Genomic DNA, 24,603 nt, shown 5'->3' with positions numbered 1-24,603 from the left:
AACATTTCCTGCAAAACCAGGATCAGACGGAGGTGGTCTCCCACTACATTCTAAGGCAGGGATGTCAAACTCATGGTGACACGTACTGCAATTTTATCCCAATTCTCTGAACCAAGGAGGCGTGGCCAGCACATGACACATCCGTCCCGCAGCCTGCGAGTTTGACACCCATGTTCTAAGGCAATATTTCTTAACCTCAGCAACTTTAAGACACATTGACTTCAACTCCCAGGATTCCCTGGCGATTCTTCTTCTAACCAGGCTAAGCAAAATCAACCATGTTTTGCCCAATTTACCCAGCCATAAATGATTGTTTAGAGGCCATATGACTAATCTCCGGTCATCAACTGGAAGAGCTACTGTAGGTGAGGGTTCTGTGATTCCAGTGGCAGTCTACCTTAAGTTCCAGGTGTTGGAGATAAACAATATGGAGTGGCCAGCATCTTCACAGCATCTGAAAGTGAACGTTGGGCAGAAGCAACTTGGCACAACATTTGTTGAAACGTAGTGTGAACTCTGCTTTTTCCCACCTCTTAGGTTCCTATATTGTCATTGGTTCTTTTGAAAGTATTTCTAATTTTCTTTTCTGATGGACTTTTAAATGCTGTTTTTCCTCTTTTTAACGAGTAGTGTAATTGGGGAGATGGGAAAACCCCTCCACTACTTTATGCACTATAAAGTCTTTATTTAAATCTACCTCTTGCACAGAATTACTTCATTAATTAAAAGGACAAAAATTACACTGAACATAAATACATATTTAACAGATTTACTCTCAAACGGTGACAAAAATATATATATCAACGCACTTTTGAAGCTTCCAAACAAAAATGTTAATTACAGCAAAACCTTGCTCAGATTTTTCAACTAAAATTAAGAAAGACTGACATTAGTTGGTTGGTTGGTCCCAAAAGATTCTTGAATGGTCCCTCAGTGTTGTTAATTGAACGCTTAGGATTAAAAAAAAAAAATCCTACGTGAGTTTTTGTGCAAGGCTGACCTGTCCCTAGTTTGCCACAAAACCATAAGCACCATCTTCACCTCAATTATTTTGGAGAGTCTTGGATTTAAAACCAAACTCATTGCAAAGTTCTTACAGAGGAGTTAGAATAGATCATCATCTATCATCTATTCAAGAGCATTCATTGGTCCGGGTGTTATTTAACATTATTTACGAGTCAGAATAAACAAAATAGAACTCTGCCTTGGAAAATCTTAAGAGATTGTGGAGAGAACGCTCAGGCGCACCGACCAAACGGGAGGCACTTCGGACTATGCAATGATGCTCCGTTAGAGTTCTTTGTTATTCATCCATACCCCTTCTTCGCTCCATCTTGGTTTCTGTGTAGTGCATACTGTTGAAGGCTGGTGGGGAGAAGCTGCCCGTTCTGCCCATTCAAGGCCTTGTCAGGGTTGTGTAGACTGGCTGGTCCCAGTTCGCCGTGGGGCTGTGAGAAGGAGGGATGGACAGGCTGTTGAGGATAGGGGTGGCATACGGCCGGCGCGAGGAATGGAAATATGGGTACTGGTAAATGCTGGAAGGGTAGCCCGAGTAGGGATTGTAGTAGTTGGAGCTCTGAAGATCTGTGTAGTCACACTGGGAGCTGGAAAAAGATCCCGTGGCTGAGCTCGGGGAGACGGTGGTGGCAGACGCCTGCGCAGTGTAAGTTCCGTAGTCCGAATGGGTGGGAGAGTTGTGAGGTTGGTCGCTGTAGTGACTCGGGCTGAGCTGTTCGGTCTTGATGTGAGGCCTCTGCTGGCTGCTTTCGCTGGAAGAAGGAGAGGCCGATGCAGGACTCTTGTGAGTCCATACTTGGGAGGCCCCAACACTGCTGCCGTTGGCCGAATGAGAGTACGGAGTCCCGTAAGATCCTATGGCAGAGTTCTGCCCGTGGCTGGTTGGCATGGCGGAGTGGCCATTGAGGGGCAAGTACTGGTCGAACTCGTGGATGTCGAAAGCCTCCATGTTGTTGATGACCTCGCTGCTCAACTCCGAGATGTCCACGTTGCTGAAGTCAATGTTCTGCCGCCCACTTTCCATCAGGCGCCGGCCCTCGTGCTTCAACTCTTGCTTGCTCCCAGGGTGGAGGTCTGTCTTCGGGGTGGTGGGTGGGGTAGGAGGTCCGTGGGGCTGCCCTAGAGAAAAAGTGCATGGAAAACAAAGTCATTGTCTTCAAAGGGAAGATGGTTTAGCTTAAACACCAGTTCTGAAAGAGGTAGGGTGGTTTGATGTAATTAAAATAAAGAGGAAACACAAAATTGACATGCAGGGCAACGGCTTGCGTGCCAGCAGATATGACTCCACGTGACACCGGTTCGCCACCACTGCTCTAGCTAGTTCTTGCTTCCTTGGTCTGACAAAACTGGGTGAATTTGGACAATAGCCTTTGAACTTAGAAACATAGAAGACTGACAGCAGAAAAAGACCTCATGGTCCATCTAGTCTGCCCTTATACTATTTCCTGTATTTAATCTTAGGATGGATCTATGTTTATCCCAGGCATGTTTCAATTCAGTTACTGTGGATTGACAAACCACGTCTGCTGGAAGTTTGTTCCAAGGATCGACTACTCTTTCAGTCAAATAATATTTTCTCATGTTGCTTTTGGTCTTTCCCCCAACTAACCTCAGATTGTGCCCCATGGTTCTTGTGTTCACTTTCCTATTAAAATCACTTCCCTCCTGAACCTTATTTAACCCTTTAACATATTTAAATGTTTCGATCATGTCCCCCCTTTTCCTTCTGTCCTCCAGACTATACAGATTGAGTTCATGAAGTCTTTCCTGATAAATTTTATGCTTGAGACCTTCCACCATTTTTGCAGCCCGTCTTTGGACCTGTTCAATTTTGTCAATATCTTTTTGTAGCTGAGGTCTCCAGAACTGAACACAGTATACTTAAACTTTTTCATGGAAGCCTCACACATCCCAAACCTTTCTGACTTTGTAAGCCAGCAGTGGGAGATGGGGATGGTTCCACGTAAGCAGAGGGCATTTGCACTTGAGTATGCACCTTCATTTTGCAACTGGTGTGGGCCTACTTGTGCAAATGGAGTGGTGCGCAGAACTGTGCTTGACTACCCCTGGTATGGCCCAGTTCCGAATGGGCCACAACTCAGAGATTGGGGGCCCTGGAATGGAATATGAGAAGGGAAGGGGGGATGGGAGAGGAGAGGAGAAGAGAAGACTAAGAATACAAGAGTTAGGGAAATGAGAAGGAAAATACTACATAAGTGGTATTACGTTCAACTCGAATACTTTCAGCAGAATGTTAAGGGTATTTGTTGGCATGGGTGCCAAGATAAAGGAGTGTTTATGCATATGTTTTGGGAATGCCCAGTAGTGCAGAATTTTTGGCAAAAAGTGCAAGAGGATATTAATAGGATGTTAAATATGATATGGAATAATTACTAAGGAAATGGCAGTATTAGTCAAAAGTAATGAGATGGGAGAAATTAGAGAAATAAAACAAGCAGCGATAGAAGGCGCTCAGGCAGTAATAGTCTTGGGTTGGAAGGATGCGACAAAATGGACAATGCAAAATTGGTACCGGTACATGGTGGACCACATTCAATTTGAGATTACGGATAAAAGGATGAATTTGGTTAATGAAACTGTTTTGCGACAACTGATGGGATGATGGGACAGGGTAAGACAATACATGGCGAGTAGAATCCGAGACCAAGCTACAAGAAACAAATTGGAATCACTTCAAAATATGTAAATAGATATTTTGCTCTTGGGTTAAAATGGTTTATACAAGAAACACCCCCGATTGGGGGTGGGGTATGAATGTTTGTCTGGTGGTGGGCACAATTCATACAAACACTTGTTTTATGTTGTGTGAGTCTTATAATGTAATTAAAACTAATAAAAATAATTTAAAAAAGAGAGAAGTCCAATCCTCTGCTTAAGCAGGAAACCCATTTCAGACAAATGGTTGGCCAACGTCTTCTTAAAACTTCCAGTGTTGGAGCATTTTGGAGGCAAGTTGTTCCACTGGTTAATTGTTCTAACTGTCAGGCACAGAAAAAATAAGTAAGCAAGCAAGCAAGCAAGCAAGCAAGCAAGCAAGCAAGCAAGCAAGCAAGCAAGCAAGCAAGCAAGCAAGCAAGCAAGCAAGCAAGCAAGTAAACAAACAAACAAACAAACAAACAAACAAAAAACCTACCCTGTTTTGCCTCAGAGAATTTCAAAATAAAATACTGTACTGTCTGTCTATAACAGTGAGCTCATAATAGGGCAACTCTATCAATAACAAAATGCCACTTAAATAGTTGAGCTAGTTTCAAACTAGATTTTTATTTTCTTTCTCTCTTCCTTACTCCCATTCTTTTTCTTTCTCTTTTCCTTCCTCTTTTTTCTATCTGTTTCTCTCTCTTCCTCTCTTCCTCTCTCTCTCCTTCCCTCTCACTCTTTCCCTCTCGGCTTCTGGGCAGGTTTGGAAAACTCTGAGTTGATGATGATTTTTAAGTGAGCGATTGCTCACTGCTCAGCTTAGAGGGAACTATGCTTGTGGCAACCCCTGAGATATTGCAACACTGCTATCCTGTCTCCCCTGGTCCTTCTTTTAATTAAACTAGACATTTTCAATTCCAGCAATTGTTCTTTATATGTTTTAGTCTCCAATCCCCTGATAATCTTTGTTGTTCTTCTCTGCATTCTTTTTTACATTTGTGGTGACCAAAACTATATAATGTGCATGTCTCCATACATACACAGAGGTAAGGGAAAGTTCTGAAGCTGACAACTGTTTCCAGATATCTGAGCAGGTGGTCTGAACAGCAGGGAAAAGTTCCATGCCAAAACTTCAGGATCACGAAGATCCCTGCTTTGTAACAAGGACAGATAAGACATAAGGCTCTATTGTGAGGGGAGAGCCTTGGATGGTTCATCCCACTTCTGCCCCTTTCCTAGTTTGCAAAAAATAGGTCAATTGTTGCGAGTACAAGTGCACTAGAGTGCCTTCCATCCCCTGTCCTATTGCTCTCCTATATCTCCTATATAGTGATACCTCGTCTTACGAACTTAATTGGTTCCGGGATGAGGTTTGTAAGATGAAAAATTTGTAAGATGAAACAATGTTTCCCATAGGAATCAATGGAAAAGCGATTAATGCATGCAAGCCCAAAACTCACCCCTTTTGCCAGCCGAAGCGCCCGTTTTTGCACTGCTGGGATTCCCCTGAGGCTCCCCTCCATGGGAAACCCCACCTGCGGACTTCCATATTTTTGTGATGCTGCAGGGGAATCCCAGCAGTGCAAAAATGGGTGCTTCGCTGGCAATGGAAGTCTGGAGGTGGGATTTCCCAGCGAGGGGAGCCTCAGCGAAATTGCAGCATCGCAAAAACACGGCAGTCCTCAAAACCCCACCTCCGGACCTCCGTGTTTTTGTGATGCTGCTTTTTCGCTGAGGCTCCCCTTGCTGGGAAACCCCACCTCCGGACTTCTGTTGCCAGTGAAGCACCTGTTTTTGCGCTGCTGGGATTCCCCTGCAGCATCACAAAAACATGGAAGTCCGGAGGTGATGTTTCCCATGGAGGGGAGCCTCAGGGAAATCCCAGCAGCACAAAAACGGGCGCTTTCCTGGCAACGGAAATCCGGAGGTGGGGTATCCCAGTGGCGGCAGCTTGGGTTTGTAAGGTGAAAATAGTTTGGAAGAAGAGGCAAAAAAATCTTAAACCCGGGTTTGTATTTCGAAAAGTTTGTATGATGAGGGGTTTGTAAGACGAGGTATCACTGTACCTTTCTTCTATTCCTATATCTCTTCTTCTATTCTTTCATTGATATGTTCTATTCCTATATCTTCTCTTCTCTTATTTCTTAGATATATTTTACTATGAGTATATTCTCTATAACCTTCATCATGTATTTTATTATGTGTATACCCACTAAAACCCTCATTGTGTATTGGACAAAATCAATCAATAAAATAAATAATTACCCCAGAGGCTTAAACATGCATTTTTAAAAATCAATTTCCTGCTGAAAACCCATCTCCCACCTAATTCCATTAGCAAAGTACAATGGTACCTCAGAACGCCTCTACTTACGAACTTTTCTAGATAAGAACTGGGTGTTCAAGATTTTTTTGCCTCTTCTCAAGAACCATTTTCCACTTACAAACCCGAGCCTCCGAAACTTTAAAAAAAATCTATTTTAAATACTACGTTCCCTGTACCTTTAATTTGTTTACCAATGAGGCAAATGAGAGACTAGCTGCTTGAGAGGTACTCCAAGATCCATGATTCCCAGCCAGGGTCCAATTAGGGGGGGTAGGCAGGAAAAGACCAGGTTCCCCTACCATCCAAGAAAAATATGCCTAGAAAGATTTGCATGTTTGTTTTTTTCATCTCAATATTTTTAAATTCTTCAAGCATTCTTAAAAAATCAATTGTATAATTGTAAAAACTGTAAAATAAATAAGCAAGTGGACTAAAGCCAAGTAGTATGGTCCTTTTATGATTTGTGGCATGGTTTGTGGAAGCTCTTGCACACATGGGTCTCCTTCTCCCAAAGGGTCTTGGGAGCAGGACCCTCCAGGCATATCTTTACACATTCGGTGGGAGACCCTATAGCAGGAGTATGAAATTCTGTCCCTTTGATGAGTTAGTGTGAATACGTTTAAGAAAACTTTCTGGCATTAATATACTGCCATAACGTACATTTCTCCAATTCTTTGCTATTTCTATGGGTCAGGCCTACATGCACAGAAATACACACCAAACAGTGTATATCATCTGTACTGTGTGCTGGGAAGCAAACTACTGGGAGGCAGAGGCAGAATTTTTGCCCCCTTGTTTCCCTCCCCCAAATCTAAGGTGCATCTTAGCCGTTCCGAGTCTCCGGTGAGGGGCGGCATACAAATCTAATAAATAAATCTTATACAACAAATATGATAGTTTTATTTTTACTGCAATTACGGTGGTGCCTCTACTTACAAACCTAATTCGTTCCGTGACCAGGTTCTTAAATAAAAAAGTTTGTAGGTAGAAGCAATTTTTCCCATAGGAATCAATGTAAAAGCAAATAATGCGTGCGATTATTTGCAATTGTAAAAACTGTAAAAAAAAATAAAATAAATGGCCTCCTTGAGACAAGCAAGTGGACTAAAGCCAAGTAGTATGGTCCTTTTATGATTTGTGGCATGGTTGGTTCAGGAATTCTGGGAGTTGAAGTCTACAAATGTACAAGTCATCAAAGGGCCAGAATTTCCTGCTCCTGCTATAGGGTCTCCCACCGAATGCGTAAAGATATGCCTGGAGGGTCCTGCTCTCAAGACCCTTTGGGAGAAGGAGACCCATGTGTGCAAGAGCTTCCACAAACCTGTTCAGAGCTCCCCAATTTCTGAATGCAAATATACTTTCAGCCTTCAGCTGCGGAACGGAGCATAGAATCCCCTGAGGGCTTGGCTTCATGCCTAGGAACAGAAGCCAGAAATGGAAAAATCCCAGCTTTCTTGCAAAAAACAGAACAAAACAAAAAAAACCTGGGAGTAGAACAGAAGCAGAGAAGAAACTGCCAATTTTTTAGACAGGAAAAAAGGGGAATATTCGAAGATTGTAGCCTGTGTTGGCAAAGGCACCTGGAACAGCTCCAAAGAAAAGGTGGGAGTCCAATGGGCCACATCCTGCCACCGTTCTGCTCTCTACTGAGGAAGGAGAAAGGCTGCAGAGAGATCTCATGGAGGAGGACGTCTACTCTGTCAAACGTGATGGGTGAATTCATTCATGTTCTGATGGGATCTGGAATTGAGCCTTTCTGTATCCAAGGACATCATCCCAAAATTAGCAAATGCACCAAACGGGAGAATCTCAAATATGGACAAGCTCCACGTACATTCATATTATTTCTCCTGAGATGTCCAAGATAAAGGCAGATTAAGGATTCTGGGTTCCGGATTTAATTTAGGATTCTGGATTAAGGATTCTGCCTTGAACAAACTGTCAGGTCTGCCATCTCTAGCTTCTTGGCTTCCCCAGCATCGTGCCATAATTTGTTAAGTGGGGGTGAGGAAGGAATTTGAGGTAGTATAATGTGGGCCTAGGAATGAGAAAACAAACAGGGAGGAGAAGGGAGGAGAGGCACATTCACAAGAACCAGAGGTGCTAAACCAGAATAAACCAACATCCAAGGACAACTTGGCCTGGGAACCAAATGTGAAACTGGATTGAGAAACCCCAAACTTCAAGGTGTCCTAAAGCTTGATTCCTAGAGAGGCACCATGGAGGCTTCTCCCCACCTTTTCCGGCCCTGTTTCCTCCCAGGAGATTCCTAGAAAGGCACCATGGAGGCTTCTCCCTGCCTTTTCCGGCCCTGTTTCCTCCCAAGAGATTCCTAGAGAGGCCCCACGGAGGCTTCTCCCCACCTTTTCCTGCCCTGTTTCCTCCCAGATTTCTAGAGAGGCCCCACGGAGGCTTCTCCCTGCCTTTTCCGGCCACCTTTCTTCCCAGGAGATTCCTAGAAGGCCCCAAGGAGGTTTCTCCCCACCTTTTCCCGCCCTGTTTCCTCCCAGGAGATTCCTAGAGAGGCCCCACAGAGGCTTCTCCCTGCCTTTTCTGGTTAGTTTTGGAGGCTCGGGTTTGTAAGTGGAAAATGGTTCTTGAGAAGAGGCAAAAAAAAATCTTGAACACCCGGTTCTTATCTAGAAAAGTCCGAGTCTGCGGAGAGGGGCGGTTTAATTTGTGCATGGTATGCTTGTGTGTGTGTCTGTTAGTATATGGGGTTTTCTTTTAAATTTTAAATGTTTTAAACTTACTCGGATTATTTATGATTTGTTTTTCTCTGTTGTGAGCCGCCCCGAGTCCTCGGAGAGGGACGGCATACAAATCTAAATAATAAATAAATAAATAAATAAATCTAATAAATAATAAAATAATAATAATAAAAGTAGAGCCGTTCTTAGGTAGAGGTACCCCTGTACTTAACTTTAGTAAAAGAACCAAATGGCATCGAGGGTCTTTCTTTCCTGAATGTCTAAGTTGGGGCAGGTCTGACACAAACACTCTCCCCTCACCTGTGTGGTCGTTGGGGTGATGGACTTCACTCATGGAGCCCAACCCTGAGTCCGATTTATAGATCTGGGATCCTCCGTGATGGTTCAGCTCAGCTCCTGAATCTGAATCGCTCTGGCCAGCTTTGACACTTTTCCTCCGACGTGGCTGGTATTTGTAGTCCGGGTGATCCTTTTTATGTTGAACTCTCAATCGTTCAGCCTCCTCCACAAAGGGACGCTTCTCATTTTCACTCAACAAGCTTTAAAAAAGAGAGAGGGGGGAAAACTAAATGACTCATTCATTGATGCATTTAACCCAATTTAAGTCGAACACTCTTTTGTAGTCCCAAAGTGGCTTAAGAACCCAACAACATAATCAGTGCCTTTTTTAAAAAAAAGAAAATATAAGCTTTCTTGAAGATAAATAGGGGAGGGGATACATAAAGCAAAAGGACTATGCAAATATTGGTACAAATGTATATGAATTTAGAGTATACAGTACAGTTATAAATCAAAATACATGCTTACATATATAGAAGAAAATAAGGCTCAAAAGAGAGAAAGAAAAAGAGAAAAGGGGGAAGGAAAGAGAAGAGGAAAAATTGAAAATAAAAAAGAAAGAAGAGATAAATTTATATCTTATCTGTTGACCTGATTACTCAACAGCTTTTAAGATCTTTAATATCAGTATAGATGAACGTTTTAAGTTTCTAAACTTGAGTTAAGAGTTTAGGTTTGTCCTTTTGAATTGCTCATCCTTTTATCAATGATTCATAATGTTATTTTATAGGTTTGTGAGATAATTGTTTGGGTGAAGGGTAAAAGGATCATCAAAACCCCCCAACCTAATCTGTTGGGTCAAATCAAAGGGCCCATTTAATAAAGCAATCTACCATATTTTTCAGACTATAAGACACACCGGTATATAAAATGCACCAAGATTTCAAAGAGGTAAGTAAGAAAAAAAATGTTTGTCCTCCTGGGTCCCCAGGAGAACTCTGCAGGCCTCCCAAACTCTTTGCACACACCCTTTTTAGCAAAAAATGGGTGCATTTTTCACCCGTTTTTGCAAAAAATGGGGCGTGCAGAGACTTTGGAAAGTGTGCAGAGTGATCCTGGGGGCTGAAGAACAGGCAAAAACACCCCCCTTTTTGCAAAAAATGAGCCTTTTTGCACATTTTCTTTTACATTTTTTTTGCCTTCAGCCCCCAGTAGTACTCAACAGGCCTCCCAAACCTTCTGTGCACCCCATTTTTGCAAAACATGGGCCAATTTTTCACGAAAACAGGATGCAGGCAGGGTTTTTGATGTATTGTGTTTTGTATTGTCTTTTTTTTTTCTGTATTATAATTGTAAATATTTTTTTTTCCAAAATTTTTTTTTAAAAAAAAAATGGCTGTACAGTGTTTCCTTGACTTTCGCGGGTCCGACATTCGTGAAAAGTCTATACCACGGTTTTTCAAAAAAATTAATTAAAAACTTAGCGGGGTTTTTTCCCTACACCACGGTTTTTCCTGCCCTGGACATCATACATCATCGCCAAATTATAATCATGTTAATAAATAATTATGTTAATAAATATCAGGATTACGGCGCGTACCATGCCGCCTTGATTGCATCAGCGGAATCCCGCCCGGCCGCTCTGTTTAGGGTGACCCGCTCCCTTCTTAATCAGGGGGGAGTTGGGGAGCCCTTGCAGAGCAGTGCCGAGGATTTTAACACGTTTTTCGCTGATAAAATCGCTCAGATCTGGGCCGATCTCGACTCCAATTGGGAAACAGAGTCGACTGACAACGAGTCAGTCAAGGTGACTGGGGCACATACTTGTCCACCTGTCTGGGAAGAGTTTGATCTGGTGACACCTGATGAAGTGGACAAGGCCATTGGATCTGTGAGTTCCGCCACCTGCTTACTGGATCTCCTGGTTGGTCTCGGCCAGCAGGGAGGTGACACGGAGCTGGGTCCAGGAGATTACCAACGCTTCCTTGGGGAGGGGAGTTTTTCCAACTCTCTATAAAGAAGCGCTTATGCGCCCCCTCCTCAAGAAGCCCTCCCTGGATCCAGCCATACTTAATAACTATCGCCCAGTCTCCAACCTTCCCTTTATGGGGAAGGTTGTCGAGAAGGTGGTGGCGCTCCAGCTCCAACGGTCCTTGGAAGAAGCCAATTATCTAGGTCCCCAGCAGTCAGGTTTCAGACACGGTTACAGCACAGAAACCGCTTTGGTCGCGTTGATGGATGATCTCTGGCGGGCCCGGGACAGGGGTTTATCCTCTGTCCTGGTGCTCCTTGACCTCTCAGCGGCTTTCGATACCATCGACCATGGTATCCTTCTGCACCGGCTGGAGGGATTGGGAGTGGGGGGCACTGTTCTTCAGTGGTTCTCCTCCTACCTCTCTGGCCAGTCGCAGTCAGTGTTAGTGGGGGGTCAGAGGTCGACCCCGAGGTCTCTCCCTTGTGGGGTGCCTCAGGGGTTGGTCCTCTCCCCCCTGCTATTTAATATCTACATGAAACCGCTGGGTGAGATCATCCAAGGGCATGGGGTGAGGTATCATCAGTACGCTGATGATACCCAGCTTTACATCTCCACCCCATGTCCAGTCAACGAAGCAGTGGAAGTGATGTGCCGGTGTCTGGAGGCTGTTGGGGCCTGGATGGGTGTCAACAGACTCAAGCTCAACCCGGATAAGACGGAGTGGCTGTGGGTTCTGCCTCCCAAGGAAAATTCCATCTGTCCGTCCATTACCCTGGGGGGGGGGAAATTATTGACCCCCTCGGAGAGGGTTCCGCAACTTGGGCGTACTCCTCGATCCACAGCTTACATTAGAAAACCATCTCTCAGCTGTTGCGAGGGGGGCGTTTGCCCAGGTTCGCCTGGTGCACCAGTTGCGGCCCTATCTGGACCGGGACTCATTGCTCACAGTCACTCATGCCCTCATCACCTCGAGGTTCGACTACTGTAACGCTCTCTACATGGGGCTACCTTTGAAAAGTGTTCGGAAACTTCAGATGGTGCAGAATGCAGCTGCAAGAGCAATCATGGGCTTACCTAGGTATGCCCATGTTTCGCCATCACTCCGCAGTCTGCATTGGTTGCCGATCAATTTCCGGTCACAATTCAAAGTGTTGGTTATGACCTTTAAAGCCCTTCATGGCATTGGACCAGAATACCTCCGAGACCGCCTCCTGCCGCACGAATCCCAGCGACCGATTAGGTCCCACAGAGTGGGCCTTCTCCAGGTCCCGTCAACTAAACAATGTCGGTTGGCGGGCCCCAGGGGAAGAGCCTTCTCTGTGGCGGCCCCGACCCTCTGGAACCAACTCCCCCCGGAGATTAGAACTGCCCCTACTCTCCTTGCCTTTCGCAAGCTTCTTAAGACCCACCTGTGTCGTCAGGCATGGGGGAACTGAGACATCTCCCCCGGGCATATACAATTTATGAATGGTATGTATGTATGTATGTGTGTTTAGAAATGGGGTTTTTTAAATGTTTTTAGTAGAAATTTAGATTTGTTGTAAATTGTCTTTTGCACTTTGTTGTGAGCCGCCCCGAGTCTGCGGAGAGGGGCGGCATACAAATCTAAATAAACATAAACATAAACATTAAGTATCTTCTTCAATGGTGAGTACCAGTAATAATGGTGAGTAATAATCTAAAGGTTGTTAAGGGAGTGGGAAATTGTAATTTAGGGGTTTAAAGTGTTAAGGGATGTCCTGCGATACCGTTCCTAGCCAAAAATAGTGTAATTACTTCTGCATCTCTACTTCGCGGAAATTTGACTTTCGCGGGCGGTCTTGGAACGCATCCCCCATGAAAGTCAAGGGAACACTGTATTCAGTGTGTAAGACGCACCAATATTTCCACTCTGTTTTAGGGGAGAAAAAAGATGCATCTTATACTCTGAAAAATACGGTAGTCTCTCAGTGGTTAGATTTGGGAGATTCCATTTTATCCCATACAATGAATGTATCTGTATCTGTGGAGCTGAAGAGGTAGAAGATCTGACTCTAATAATAATAATAATAATAATAATAATAATAATAATAATAATAATTATTATTATTATTATTATTATTATTATTATTTTATTATTAATAAAAAGAAAGTATGGATCATCGACATCACAATCCCAGGGGACAGCAGAATTGAGGAGAAGCAGCTAGAGAAATTAGTGAAATACGAAGATCTAAAAATCGAGCTGCAACGGCTCTGGCATAAGCCAGTGAAAGTGGTCCCAGTGGTCCTTGGCACGCTGGGCGCAGTGCCAAAGGATCTCAGAGGACATTTGAAAACCATCGGAATTGACAAAATCTCCATCTGTCAATTGCAAAAGGCCGCTTTACTGGGATCGGCAAACATAATTCGCCGCTACATCACGCAGCCCTAGGTGCTTGGGAAGCGCCCGACTGGTGATGAAATACAAAATCCAGCATAGTGATCTCATTTCCTATGTTGTATTGACATAATAATAATAATAATAATAATAATAATAATAATAATAATAATTATTATTATTATTATTATTATTATTATTATTATTAATTAGATTTGTATGCTGCCCCTCTCCAAAGACTCAAACTATTATTCAATTGCTGCTTGTACGAGGGGCAAGAGATACGTGCCTTGATCCATATATTAAACGCACGGCCCAGTGGGAGGCCCATATTAAAACAACATATCTCATGTGTGGCCAGAATTTGAAAACGGCATTTAATACACCACAATTTCTGACTCAAATGATCCGACTGAGATCGACATATGTGGGCCTGTTAGGGGTAGATTGCAGGGTTGATACAGAAATATAATGCCATCTGCAACAGTCAGTATTTAAGAAAAATAAAACTCAGAGTCCATTTTAGATTCAAAAAGTGAATTGATCAAAAATCAGAACTGAAAGCAATCAAAGAAAGGCAAAGACTGAGGAAAAAGGCGTGATACATGCGTATATCAAAAACCCTTTTGACCCCCCTCTTGGAGATTGGCCAATCCCTAGTGCCCATAACCATCAGGTGGACGCATCTTCAGACCCGTGTCACATTTATGGAATGCAACTTCTAACGGTCTCTTCCTGGTCACCTGGTTTCTAGGAAAACAAAACTTATCCCACTTCACAGGGCCTCCTTCACTCTTGCCCCCCAATGACCAAACCCCTCCCCATTTCTCATGGCCACCAATTGTAGAAGAAATGCAGCATCATAGCGAAGGTTGACATATAATTTTAGTACTCTTACTTTAAATTGTTTGTATAGGATTTTATTGGTAACACGTGTTCAAATCTTGTACGCTGATGTGACCTATACAGTAATGGCGAACCATTCTTTGCTCAAAAAGGGTGTGTGTGACCATACCCATAATGCAATGCCTTTCTCCCTTGTGTGCATGCACAACTCTGCCCCCCTCCCTGCTGCCCCCTTGAGCATGTGTGCAGGTCTCACTGAAGCCTCCGGACTTCTGGTAGATCTGTTGGGCCATTTTTCGCCGTCCCCAGGCTTCAGGAAAACCTCCTGTGCCCGTGGATGGCAAAAAAAGGACCCAACAGGCCTACTGGACATTCAGAAACAAACTTCTGTTAGGCTACTTGGGTCATTTTCCGCCCTCCAGAGGCTTCAGGAAAGCTTCCAGAGCCTGTGGATGGTTAAAAACAAGCCCCAACAGGCCTACCGAAAGAAGTTTGCAACAAACTTCCTGTAAGCCTGTTGGGCCTGTTTTTCACCATCCACAGGCTCTGGAGGCTTTCTGGAAGCCTAGGGAGGGTGAAAACAGCCTTCGCCACCCTACAGAAGGGCAAAAATCAGCTGTCCAGTGCACACGCTGGGCTGACATAGGACAACATGTTGCATGTTCTCAGATATATTATGTGTGCCACCTGTGAGATGTGTGCCATAGGTTCACCTTCGTGGGACTATAAGCTAATCAATAAGATAAATTGATTAATACAGCAGTCTGTTCTTTTAATGGCCAACCAACTGCATAAGGAAGTCCACCAGTCTTCCAGCAATGGCCTTCAGAGACAGTCCCACTGCCTTCAAAGCTAAGAGCCATTGAGCCCCCCAGGACTTCTATGAATCTGTCCCCCCACCCTTTTTCTTTGTTTGTTTGAAGCTAACCAAACTTAGAAACATAGAAGACTGATGGCAGAAAAAGACCTCATGATCCATCTAGTCTGCCCTTATACTATTTTTTGTATTTTATCTTAGGATGGATATATGTTTATCCCAGGCATGTTTAAATTCAGTTACTGTGGATTTACCAACCATGTCTGCTGGAAGTTTGTTCCAAGGATCTACTACTCTTTCAGTAAAATAATATTTTCTCATGTTGCTTTTGATCTTTCCCCAACTAACTTTAGATTGTGTCCCCTTGTTCTTGTGTTCACTTTCGTATTAAAAACACTTCCCTCCTGAACCTTATTTAACCCTTTGACATATTTAAATGTTTTGATCATGTCCCTCCTTTTCCTTCTGTCCTAGTCCAGACTATACAGATTGAGTTCATTAAGTCTTTCCTGATACGTTTTATGCTTAAGACCTTCCTTAAGATCTTAAAGATCTTAAGAACTTTTTGGTACGGCGGTCATTACAGTACATCTTGTAGCAGCAAATTCCAAAGTTGAATCGGTTGTGTTGAATTGTGTTGTTACATATGTCACAATTCTTCCAGGATTCAATTATATTGAATAATGGACTAATATGGTTAGTTCTAATATTTGAGGAAAGGGAAAATAACGTCCCCCTGTCCACTTCATCCAGTCCACATCTAATCTTATACAACTCTTGTCATCCCATTCACTTCCTTTCTAGACTAACAGCCCCCAAATGTTGCCATCTTTGTCCACAGGGAAGATGTTCCATCCCCTGGATCACCTGAGTTGACCTCCTCTGACCTTCTCCAAGTTCCTTATGCCTCTTACAAGATGTCCTGAGCAGAACTGCGTACGATATTCTAGAGTTGGCGGGGTTTTCTACTTACCACTGATAACGGTGCAATGCACACGCAGCTCCAAGTGACCAGTGAGCATGCATGCACATCCCAGTGAGATTTTGCTTCTCCACATGCGCAGGTAGCAAAATCTTGCGAAAGGGCACATGAGATTTCTGCAGTCTTTTGCTTCTGCGCATGAGCGGAAGCAAAAAATCACTGAAATCTTGTGCATGCATGTGTCCTGTGCATGAACAGAAGCAAAATCTCACTGGGACACACATGTACATGTGCGAGTCACCTGGAGCTGCACATACTTTGCCATTTTTATTACCGCTGCACACTTTGGCCCGTACTGGTAAGGAACCCAATACCAGTGGTCATGCTACTGATTCTTTGAAGAGCATTATAATATTGGGTAATGGTAAGTGGAAGTGACCTTGGGAGACAGTGAGAAGAGACACACCCAAGAAAATGTTCAGATAAGAGGCAATAATAATAATAATAATAATAATAATAATAATTATTATTATTATTATTATTATTATTATTATTGCCTCTTATCTCAATAATAATGAATAATAATGTATGCCGCCCCTCTCCGAGAACTCAGGGCGGCTCACAACAATAATAACAATGTACAAATCCAATATTTAAAAACACAATTTTAAACCCCTTATTAATAAAATAATCACACAACCCAATCAAACCATACATAAAACAGTAGTTAGGGGAGATGTCAATTTCCCCATGCCTGGTGGCAAAGGTGAGTTTTCAACAATTTACGAAAGGTAAGGAGGGTGGGGGCAGTTCTGATCTCCGGGGGGAGTTGATTCCAGAGGGCGGGGGCTGCCACAGAGAAGGCTCTTCCCCTGGGTCCCACCAAACGATTTTGCTTAGTCGACGGGACCTGGAGAAGGCCAACTCTGTGGGATCTAATCAGCTGCTGGGATTCGTGCGACAGGAGACGGTCCTGGAGGTATTCTGGTCCAATGCCATGTAGGGGGTGAGGCAAGACGTAGTTCAGAATAGATGGTTTCCCTGATTTATTGGTCTGTAAAGAGGGGTGGAAGGAGATATCCTCTATCCTGGTGCTCCTTGACCTCTCAGCGGCTTTTGATACCATTGACCATGGTATCCTTCAGTGCCGACTGGAGGAGCTGGGAGTGGGAGGCACCATTTTATGGTGGTTCTCCTCCTACGTCTCCGGCCAGTTGCAGTCGTTGTTGGTGGGGTATCAGAGATTGGTTCCTAGGTCTCTCCCTTGTGGAGTCCCTCAGGGGTCAGTCATCTGCCCCCTGCTGTTCAATATCTACATGAAACTGCTGGGTGAGATCATCGGTGGGCATGGGGTGAGCTGTCATCAGTATGCTGATGACACTCAGTTATACATCTCCACTCCGTGTCCACTCAGTGAAGCAGTGGAAGTGATGTGCCGATGTCTGGAGGCTGTTAGGGTCTGGATGGGTGCCAACAGGCTCAAGCTCAATCCTGACAAGATGGAGTAACTGTGGGTTTTGCCTCCCAAAGACACTTCCATCACCCGGGGTGGAGCTTTTGACCCCCTCAAAGAGGGTCCATAACTTGGGCATCCTCCTCGATCCACAGCTGACTTTAGACCATCATCTCTCAGCTGTGGCAAGGGGGGCGTTTGCCCAGGTCCGCCTAGTGCAACAGTTGCAGCCCTATGCCCTCATCACTTCGAAGTTCGACTACTGCAATGCTCTCTACATGGGGCTACCTTTGAAAAGTGTTCGGAAACTTCAAATTGTGCAGAATGGAGCCACACAAGCTGTTATGGGCCTGCCAAGGTCTGCCCATGTTTCTCCAGCACTCTGCGGATTGCACTGGCTTGCCAATTGGTTTCCGGACCCAATTCAAAGTGTTGGTGATGACCTATAAAGCCCTACATGGCATAGGACCAGATTACTTGCACGACTGCCTTCTGCCGCATGAATCCCAGAGTCTGGTTAGGTCCCACAGAGTCAGCCTTCTTCAGATCCCGTCAACTAGACAATGTCACTTGGCAGGACCTAGGGGAAGAGCCTTCTCTGTAGGGGCCCCGGCCCTCTGGAATCAGCTCCGCCCAGAGATTCGCACTGCCCCCACCCTCCTTGCCTTTTGTAAGAATCTGAAAATGCATTTATGCCGTCAGGCTTGGGGCCACCAGACCCCAGCCTCTGCCCAGTGAATGTGTAGGATGTGGTAGTATGCATGTGAATGTTTGATTTTTAAATGTTTAGCTTTTAAAGATAATTTTTAAATTAATTACTTCTATTATTTGGATTAGAAGTGTTTTATATATTGTATTTTTTATTGAAATGTTGTAAGCCGCCCCGAATCCACAGAGGGGGGTGGCATATAAGTCCAATAAAAAAATAAAAAAATAAAAAATAAACATGAATAGAATAGAACAGAACAGGACAGAACAGAACAGAACACAATTCTTTATTGGTCAAGTGTGATTGGACACACAAGGAATTTGTCCCCGGTGCATAAGTTCTCAGTGTACATCAAAACTCATAAGATACATATAGATAATCATTAAAATCTCTTTCCACACTGATTCCTGCAGGCTCTGATCTCATTTTGTTTGCATAAGTGATTAGGATTTGGGGCACCAGATACATATGGTGCAAGATCCCTATCTTTCTTTCTTCTCCCTGGCATTTCAACTGCCTACCCAAATAGCAAATGATCTTCCAATGCTTAGGTCAATATTTTTATTTGATGAAGATAAGCAGCTAACCCAGCTGGTGTTTCTGTTTCCCTTAAGACATTTTAAAAATTAGAGGAACCTCGAAGGCTCCCAAACCCATTCCATAAGGCCTACGTCACTAGGTTTTACCACATTCTCCAGTAGCTTATAACAATTATGGTCACATTTTTGTTATATTGCTTTAATATTTTTCCATTAAAGATGGTACCGCTGATGGCAGTGTAGTTGTAATTATGATTTATGATTTATGACCTATGCACCAAAGATAAATTCCTTGTGTATCCAATCACACTTGGCCAATAAACCTATTCTATTCTATTCTATTCTGTTCTGTTCTAGCCTAGTTTAGCCTATATTCCAACATCTATTCCATTCTATTCTATTCTATTCTACTCTAGCCTAGCCTAGCCTAGATTCCAATATCTATTCTATATTTCAAATTCTATTCTATTCACTCCTTAGTTCTTTTTTATTCTATTCTTAGTTCTGTTGTATTCTATTCCTAGTTCTGTTGTATTCTATTCTCTCTCCCTTCCTCTTCTAATTCCGATTCTCTTTCTTCTCTTCTCTTCTCTTCTCTAGTCTAGTTTAATCTAGATTCTTTGTCAAATTACAGGAGAGGATTATAAAGCACTGTAAAGCAGTATAGACATCTAAATGCCATTGCTAAGTGCTATGCTTTAAGTGTTTTTAACACTTTTTAAAACATTCATGAAACGTTCAAGATATTTTTTTCCTTTATAAATGAATAACCCATAAAAATACCAGAATGGGCCAACTCACCACAGCCAACTCACTGTGGTTTCTGCCTGACCCAGTCCTTCTGAGTGGATTACCAAATCTGCATTTCTAAAAGCTGGTTTCCTCCATTTCTGCTTGGGGCAGGGGAAAATGGGGCTGGTTTCTCCTTTGAGAACATGTTTCTCCATTGCTCCCTTTGGGGAAATACAAACTTCTGCTTCTTTTTAGCATTTCCCCAAATATTTCATTCTTCTGGGTGAAGAAGGCTTCGCACACTACCTAAAAATACTGCAATAGAAAACCGAAGGATACATTTGTTCGCTCTCTTTCTCTTTAAAAGAAAGAGAGAGATTACTGGCTACCTCCCCCCCTGTCCAAAATTTGAACCTGAGAGAAACTGGCTTGGCTACAATACTGCACTCCTGTAGTTATTCACTAAGTAGCAGAACTGACAGGACTCAGAACAGGTTGTTTTGGACTTGAGAACTACAAGAACACAACCTTCAGTTTACATTTTTCAACAAGGTGCATTAAATAAACAGGGATGTACTTCAGGACGAGTCCTGGGGCATGAGCTATATTTTTTCTTCCTGACATCAACAAATAAAGATAAATCGCTTCTCAATAGATTGAAACGCAAATAGAATCATAGACCTAGAAAGGTTCTTGCAGGAGACCTCATTCCATCTCAGATTAAAGGTCTTTCCTTAAAAAAAAGTATTTGCTAAAAAAAATAATAATAATCCTTAGCAATGGAGCACCGACAACTCCAGGAGCTGTTCCATTGACCCATTCAGGGCAGCCTTTGTGTTCTTCCCGAAAGTGTTTAAAAACCTCAAAGCCAGCGATTCTGCTACAAACAAAAGTGTCCAGGAAAAGTATAAGGAGATAGCAGCGGGAATTGATTCTATGTGATCTGGGTTTCTGCCTGCCCCTCCTTTCCGAATGGCTGTAGTATTCTCTAGAACAGAGGTCTTCATAGCTGGCTGGAGAATTTATTTATTTATTTTATTAATTTATTAATTTATTTTGTCCAATACACAACAAAACACAATGAAGGTTATAGAGGTTATACTCGAGTAAGATATATTAGAGAATTTAGGAATAGAATATATCAAATAGAGAATAGAAGGATAATATGAGAGTAGTATAAGAAGATTAGAATAGAAGAATAAGTAGATATGCTATAGGAGATATAGGAGAGACAATAGGACAGGGGACGGGAGCCACGCTAGTGCACTTATGCACTAGTATACCTGGGAATTGAAATTCACAAGTCTTAAAATTTCCAAGTTTGGGGACCCCTGCTCTAGAAAAATAAAATGAATAATGCTTGGAACCTCATGTTTTGCCAGAAACCTTGATTTTGTTTGGTAGTCTGCAGGAAGGAGGGTTAAGACTGTTACGTGGAATGGAACATTTTGGGATGTTCACTTAGGCTGTGAAAATAGCAAGGAACACTTTAAATTGCTGCCTTTGAGTAAGTGATTATTTTGTGAGTGGACATTTTAATCATGAAGGGACCTTTAGGACAATGCTCAAATGGGCTTTCCAAATTCTAAGTGAGATGTTTCTGTCATTTCACTGTTCTACAGCTGCTCACTTCTAGGATGGGGGTGAATTCGATGACCTGCTTGTTTTGAGTCCATTGATATGGGGATTGTTTTGAGGTTGTTGGAGAATCCTTGGTCAAGTCACGATTGTCAAGCCACTCCCACCTGGTCACATGGCCAGCAAGCCACACCCACAAAATAAGACACGTCCACAGTGTGGTAGTAAAATTTTTGGTAGCCCTTCACTGACTGGAGCTGACACAGGTTCACCATCACTGCCTTACAACATATCAACCTAATTTTGCACCTATTTTATGCTTATTTAATCAGCCTGTTCTTTTCTTTTCTTTACACTCCCCTTGCTCTATCTCCCTCTCCTCCTCCTCCTAACTTCTTTCTCCTTCTCTCCCTCTTCCTACTTCCCACCACTCTTTCTTTTCTCCCTTCCTTTTTCTACATCCTCTTTTTCCCTCTTAACCTTTCCCCCAGTGATTCTAATCCTAATTCGCTTATTTTTAACAGAGTGATAACATATTCTTGTACATCTTTAAATTATCAGGGTCCTTTCCAAACTCATTGTTTTTCACATCATATCTTTATTTATAACTCTTTATTTCTAGGTATACAGTGATACCTCTACTTACAAGCTTAATTCATTCTGTGACCGGGTTCTTAAGTAGAAACGTTGGTAAGAAGAAGCAATTTTTCCCATTGGAATCAATGTAAAAACAAATAATGTGTGCGATTGGGGAAACCACAGGGAGGGTGGAGGAGGCCCTGTTTCCTCCCAGGAGATTCCTAGAGAGGCCCCACGGAGGCTTCTCCCCACCTTTTCCAGCCCTGTTTCCTCCCAGGAGATTCCTAGAGAGGCCCCACAGAGGCTTCTCCCTGCCTTTTCCAGTTACAGTTTCAGAGGCTCGGGTTTGTAAGTGGGAAATGGTTCTTGAGAAGAGGCAAAAAAATCTTGAACACCCGGTTCTTATCTAGAAAGGTTCGTAAGTAGAGGCGTTCTTAGGTAGAGGTACCACTGTATACTATTAATCTAATGCTGCCTCCTTACCAACTGCATGTTTCTGAACAGCATTTGCAATCAACTGATACATTTTTACATTGTGCAGCCCCACAACAGGAACAACAAAAATCCCCCACCAGTCTGGAGATTTCCAAACAGTATAATTTCTCTGTTTTAGAGCTCAGATCTTCAGCTTGGATGACAGGATTAAAAAAAAATACAGTTCATTTAGTAAACGGTCAAAAGGCACTGAAAAGTGTGACTGAGGACTGTTTTTCACACTTACGACCACTGCAGCATCTCCATGGTTGCATGCTCAAAATTCAGACATTTGGCAACTGACTCCTATTTATGAGAGTTGCAGGGTCTCAAGAATCATGTGGTCCAGGGGTGGATTCCCATTCACACTGCTACTGGTGCGCTGTGCATGCAGCTTCAAATCTCTTGCTGCACACGTGCATGTCCGAGCATGGTTTTGCTTCTGCGCATGTGCAGTGATGGGGTACCAAAAGTTTTACTACCGCACTGTTGGCGTGGCCTATGCATTTTGTTTCAACACCTTTCAGTGTAAATTGGGTGCTCTGGGGTGGAGCTCCAAATTTTGCTACCGGAACTGCGTTCCTGACCGTTCCCGTAGGAGCCCATGCTGTGCATGCACAGAAATCATCAAAATCTCTCGCACGCGAGATTTTGCTTCCTGCGCATGCACAGAAGCAAAAACACATTGGGGTGCACGCATGCAAGAGACCTGAAGCTGCGCATGCAGCGATCACTACGGGTGCAACGTCCTTTACCGTACCGGTAGCAACCCACTACTGATGTGATCCCATTTTTGCGATCTTCTGACAACCGTGTTCCTAGCTTAACTGTGGTTAAGTTTCTCTCACTTAACCACGGTGGAAACTGCAATCTCGGTCCCCACTGTGGTCTACCTGCTTTGCAATGTGTTTTATTTCTACTGGGGCCGAGAGCAGCACTTTAAATGCATCTGTCTTTCATCAGACAGGAGATGACACCAAGTCAGAAGATGTGTATATCACTGTACAGTGGTAGCTCTACTTACGAACAGGTTCTTAAGTAGAAAGGTTTGTAAGTAGAAGCAATTTTTTCCATAGGAATCAATGTAAAAACAAATAATGCATGCAAACCCATTAGGAAAGAAATAAAAGCTCGGAATTTGGGTGGGAGGAGGAGGAGGAAGAAGACAGTCACTGCCCACAGCGAAGGGAGCGTTTCTTTTCTCTGGGCGCTGGCAGAGGTTTATTCCCTCTCCAAGCGCCCAGAGAAAGGAAAACGCTCTGTTCGCTCTGGACTGCCAAAGCCTCCTTATGCGTCACTAAAAGGCTCCTCTGGCAGCCCAGAAAAGCCCGAGATGGCCGGGATTAAAGGGGGAATGGCAGGAAACTGGCCAGGCCTTTGTGCCACTCTCAAATTTCCTGGGAAATTTTTCCAGGCTTGGGTTCTTAAGTAGAAAATGGTTCTTGAGAAGTGGCAAAAAAATCTTGAACACCATGTTTTTATGTAGAAAAGTTATTAAGTAGAGGCGTTCGTAGGTAGAGGTATCACTGTACTTTTGTTTCCTGCTGTTTCACTTTATAGCCTGGCCCTAAACCATGTAGGGCTTTATAGGTAATAACCAACACCTTGAATTGTGACCGGAGACTAATCGGTAGCCAGTGCAGCTCACAGAGTATAAGTTTGCGCAGCTGCATTCTGGACTATCTGAAGTCTCTGAACACTGTTCAAGGGTAGCCCCATGTAGAGCGCATTACAATAGTCAAGATGGAAGGTGATGAGGGCCTGATTGACTGTGCGTAAAGCCTCCTGGTCCAGAAAGGGCTGCAACTGATATACCAGGCGAACCTGGGCAAAGGTCCCTCTGGTCACAACCAAGAGACGGTGGTCAAGGGTCAGCTGTGGATCCAGGAGGATACCCAAGTTGTGAACCTTATCTGAGGGGATCAAAGTCTCCCCACCACCCCGAACGATGGACAGACAGATAGAACAGGATGAATAGAACAGAATTGGACCTCAGGGATCACCAAGGTCATACTTTTAAATCCTGTGGACCCCCAAATTCATAATTTTAAGTCCTGCAGAGCACTAATATTACTGCGGTAACCTTCCCCCAGGGGTGGGGAGGGAATAGGGATTTTGCAATATTCTTCCCCTGCCACGCCCAGCGCCACAGTCACAGAACCGGTAGCATTGAATAGAATAGAATTTGTCTTTGGTGCTTATGCTGTCAGTGTACATTTAAAAAAGATACATTTGTCAAGAATCATGAGGTATAACACAGATTGTCATAGGGTACAAATAAGCAATCAGGAAACAATCAATATTAATATATACTGTTCAAAAAAATAAAGGGAACACTCAAATAACACATCCTAGATCTGAATGAATGAAATATTCTCATTTGCACAACAGCATGACTGACAGTCAGTTTCACATGCTGTTGTGCAAATGGAATAGTTGTGCAAATAAGTGGACAGTTTGATTTCACAGAAGTTTCATTTACTTGGAGTTATATTCTGTTTTTTAAGTGATCCCTTTATTTTTTGAGCAATGTAGATTGTAACAGATGATAAATGAGAGAGAGAGAGAAAGAGTGAGAGAGAGAGGAGGGGGAGATAATATAATAATAATAATAATAATAATAATA

The 24,603-nt window shown here is 43.2% G+C and overlaps 1 protein-coding gene across 1 annotated transcript in view; it reads right to left on the bottom strand.

Moving 5' to 3' along the window:
- Positions 1-664: 664 nt before the first annotated feature.
- SOX8 (SRY-box transcription factor 8) overlaps positions 665-24,603 on the bottom strand; it is a 41,823-nt gene continuing 17,884 nt past the window's right edge. Inside the window, exons 2-3 of the mRNA XM_070760834.1 lie at positions 9,016-9,254; positions 665-2,136 (exon numbers count right to left, since the gene is read on the bottom strand). Of these exons, the coding sequence (XP_070616935.1) occupies positions 1,397-2,136; positions 9,016-9,254 (979 nt within the window). The 3' untranslated portion in view covers positions 665-1,396. The remainder of the gene's footprint in view (positions 2,137-9,015; positions 9,255-24,603) is intronic.

The sequence above is a fragment of the Erythrolamprus reginae genome, chromosome 9 (genome assembly GCF_031021105.1).
Source record: "Erythrolamprus reginae isolate rEryReg1 chromosome 9, rEryReg1.hap1, whole genome shotgun sequence".
Lineage (NCBI taxonomy): Eukaryota > Metazoa > Chordata > Lepidosauria > Squamata > Dipsadidae > Erythrolamprus > Erythrolamprus reginae.
This window is presented reverse-complemented; position numbering and strand designations above follow the sequence as displayed.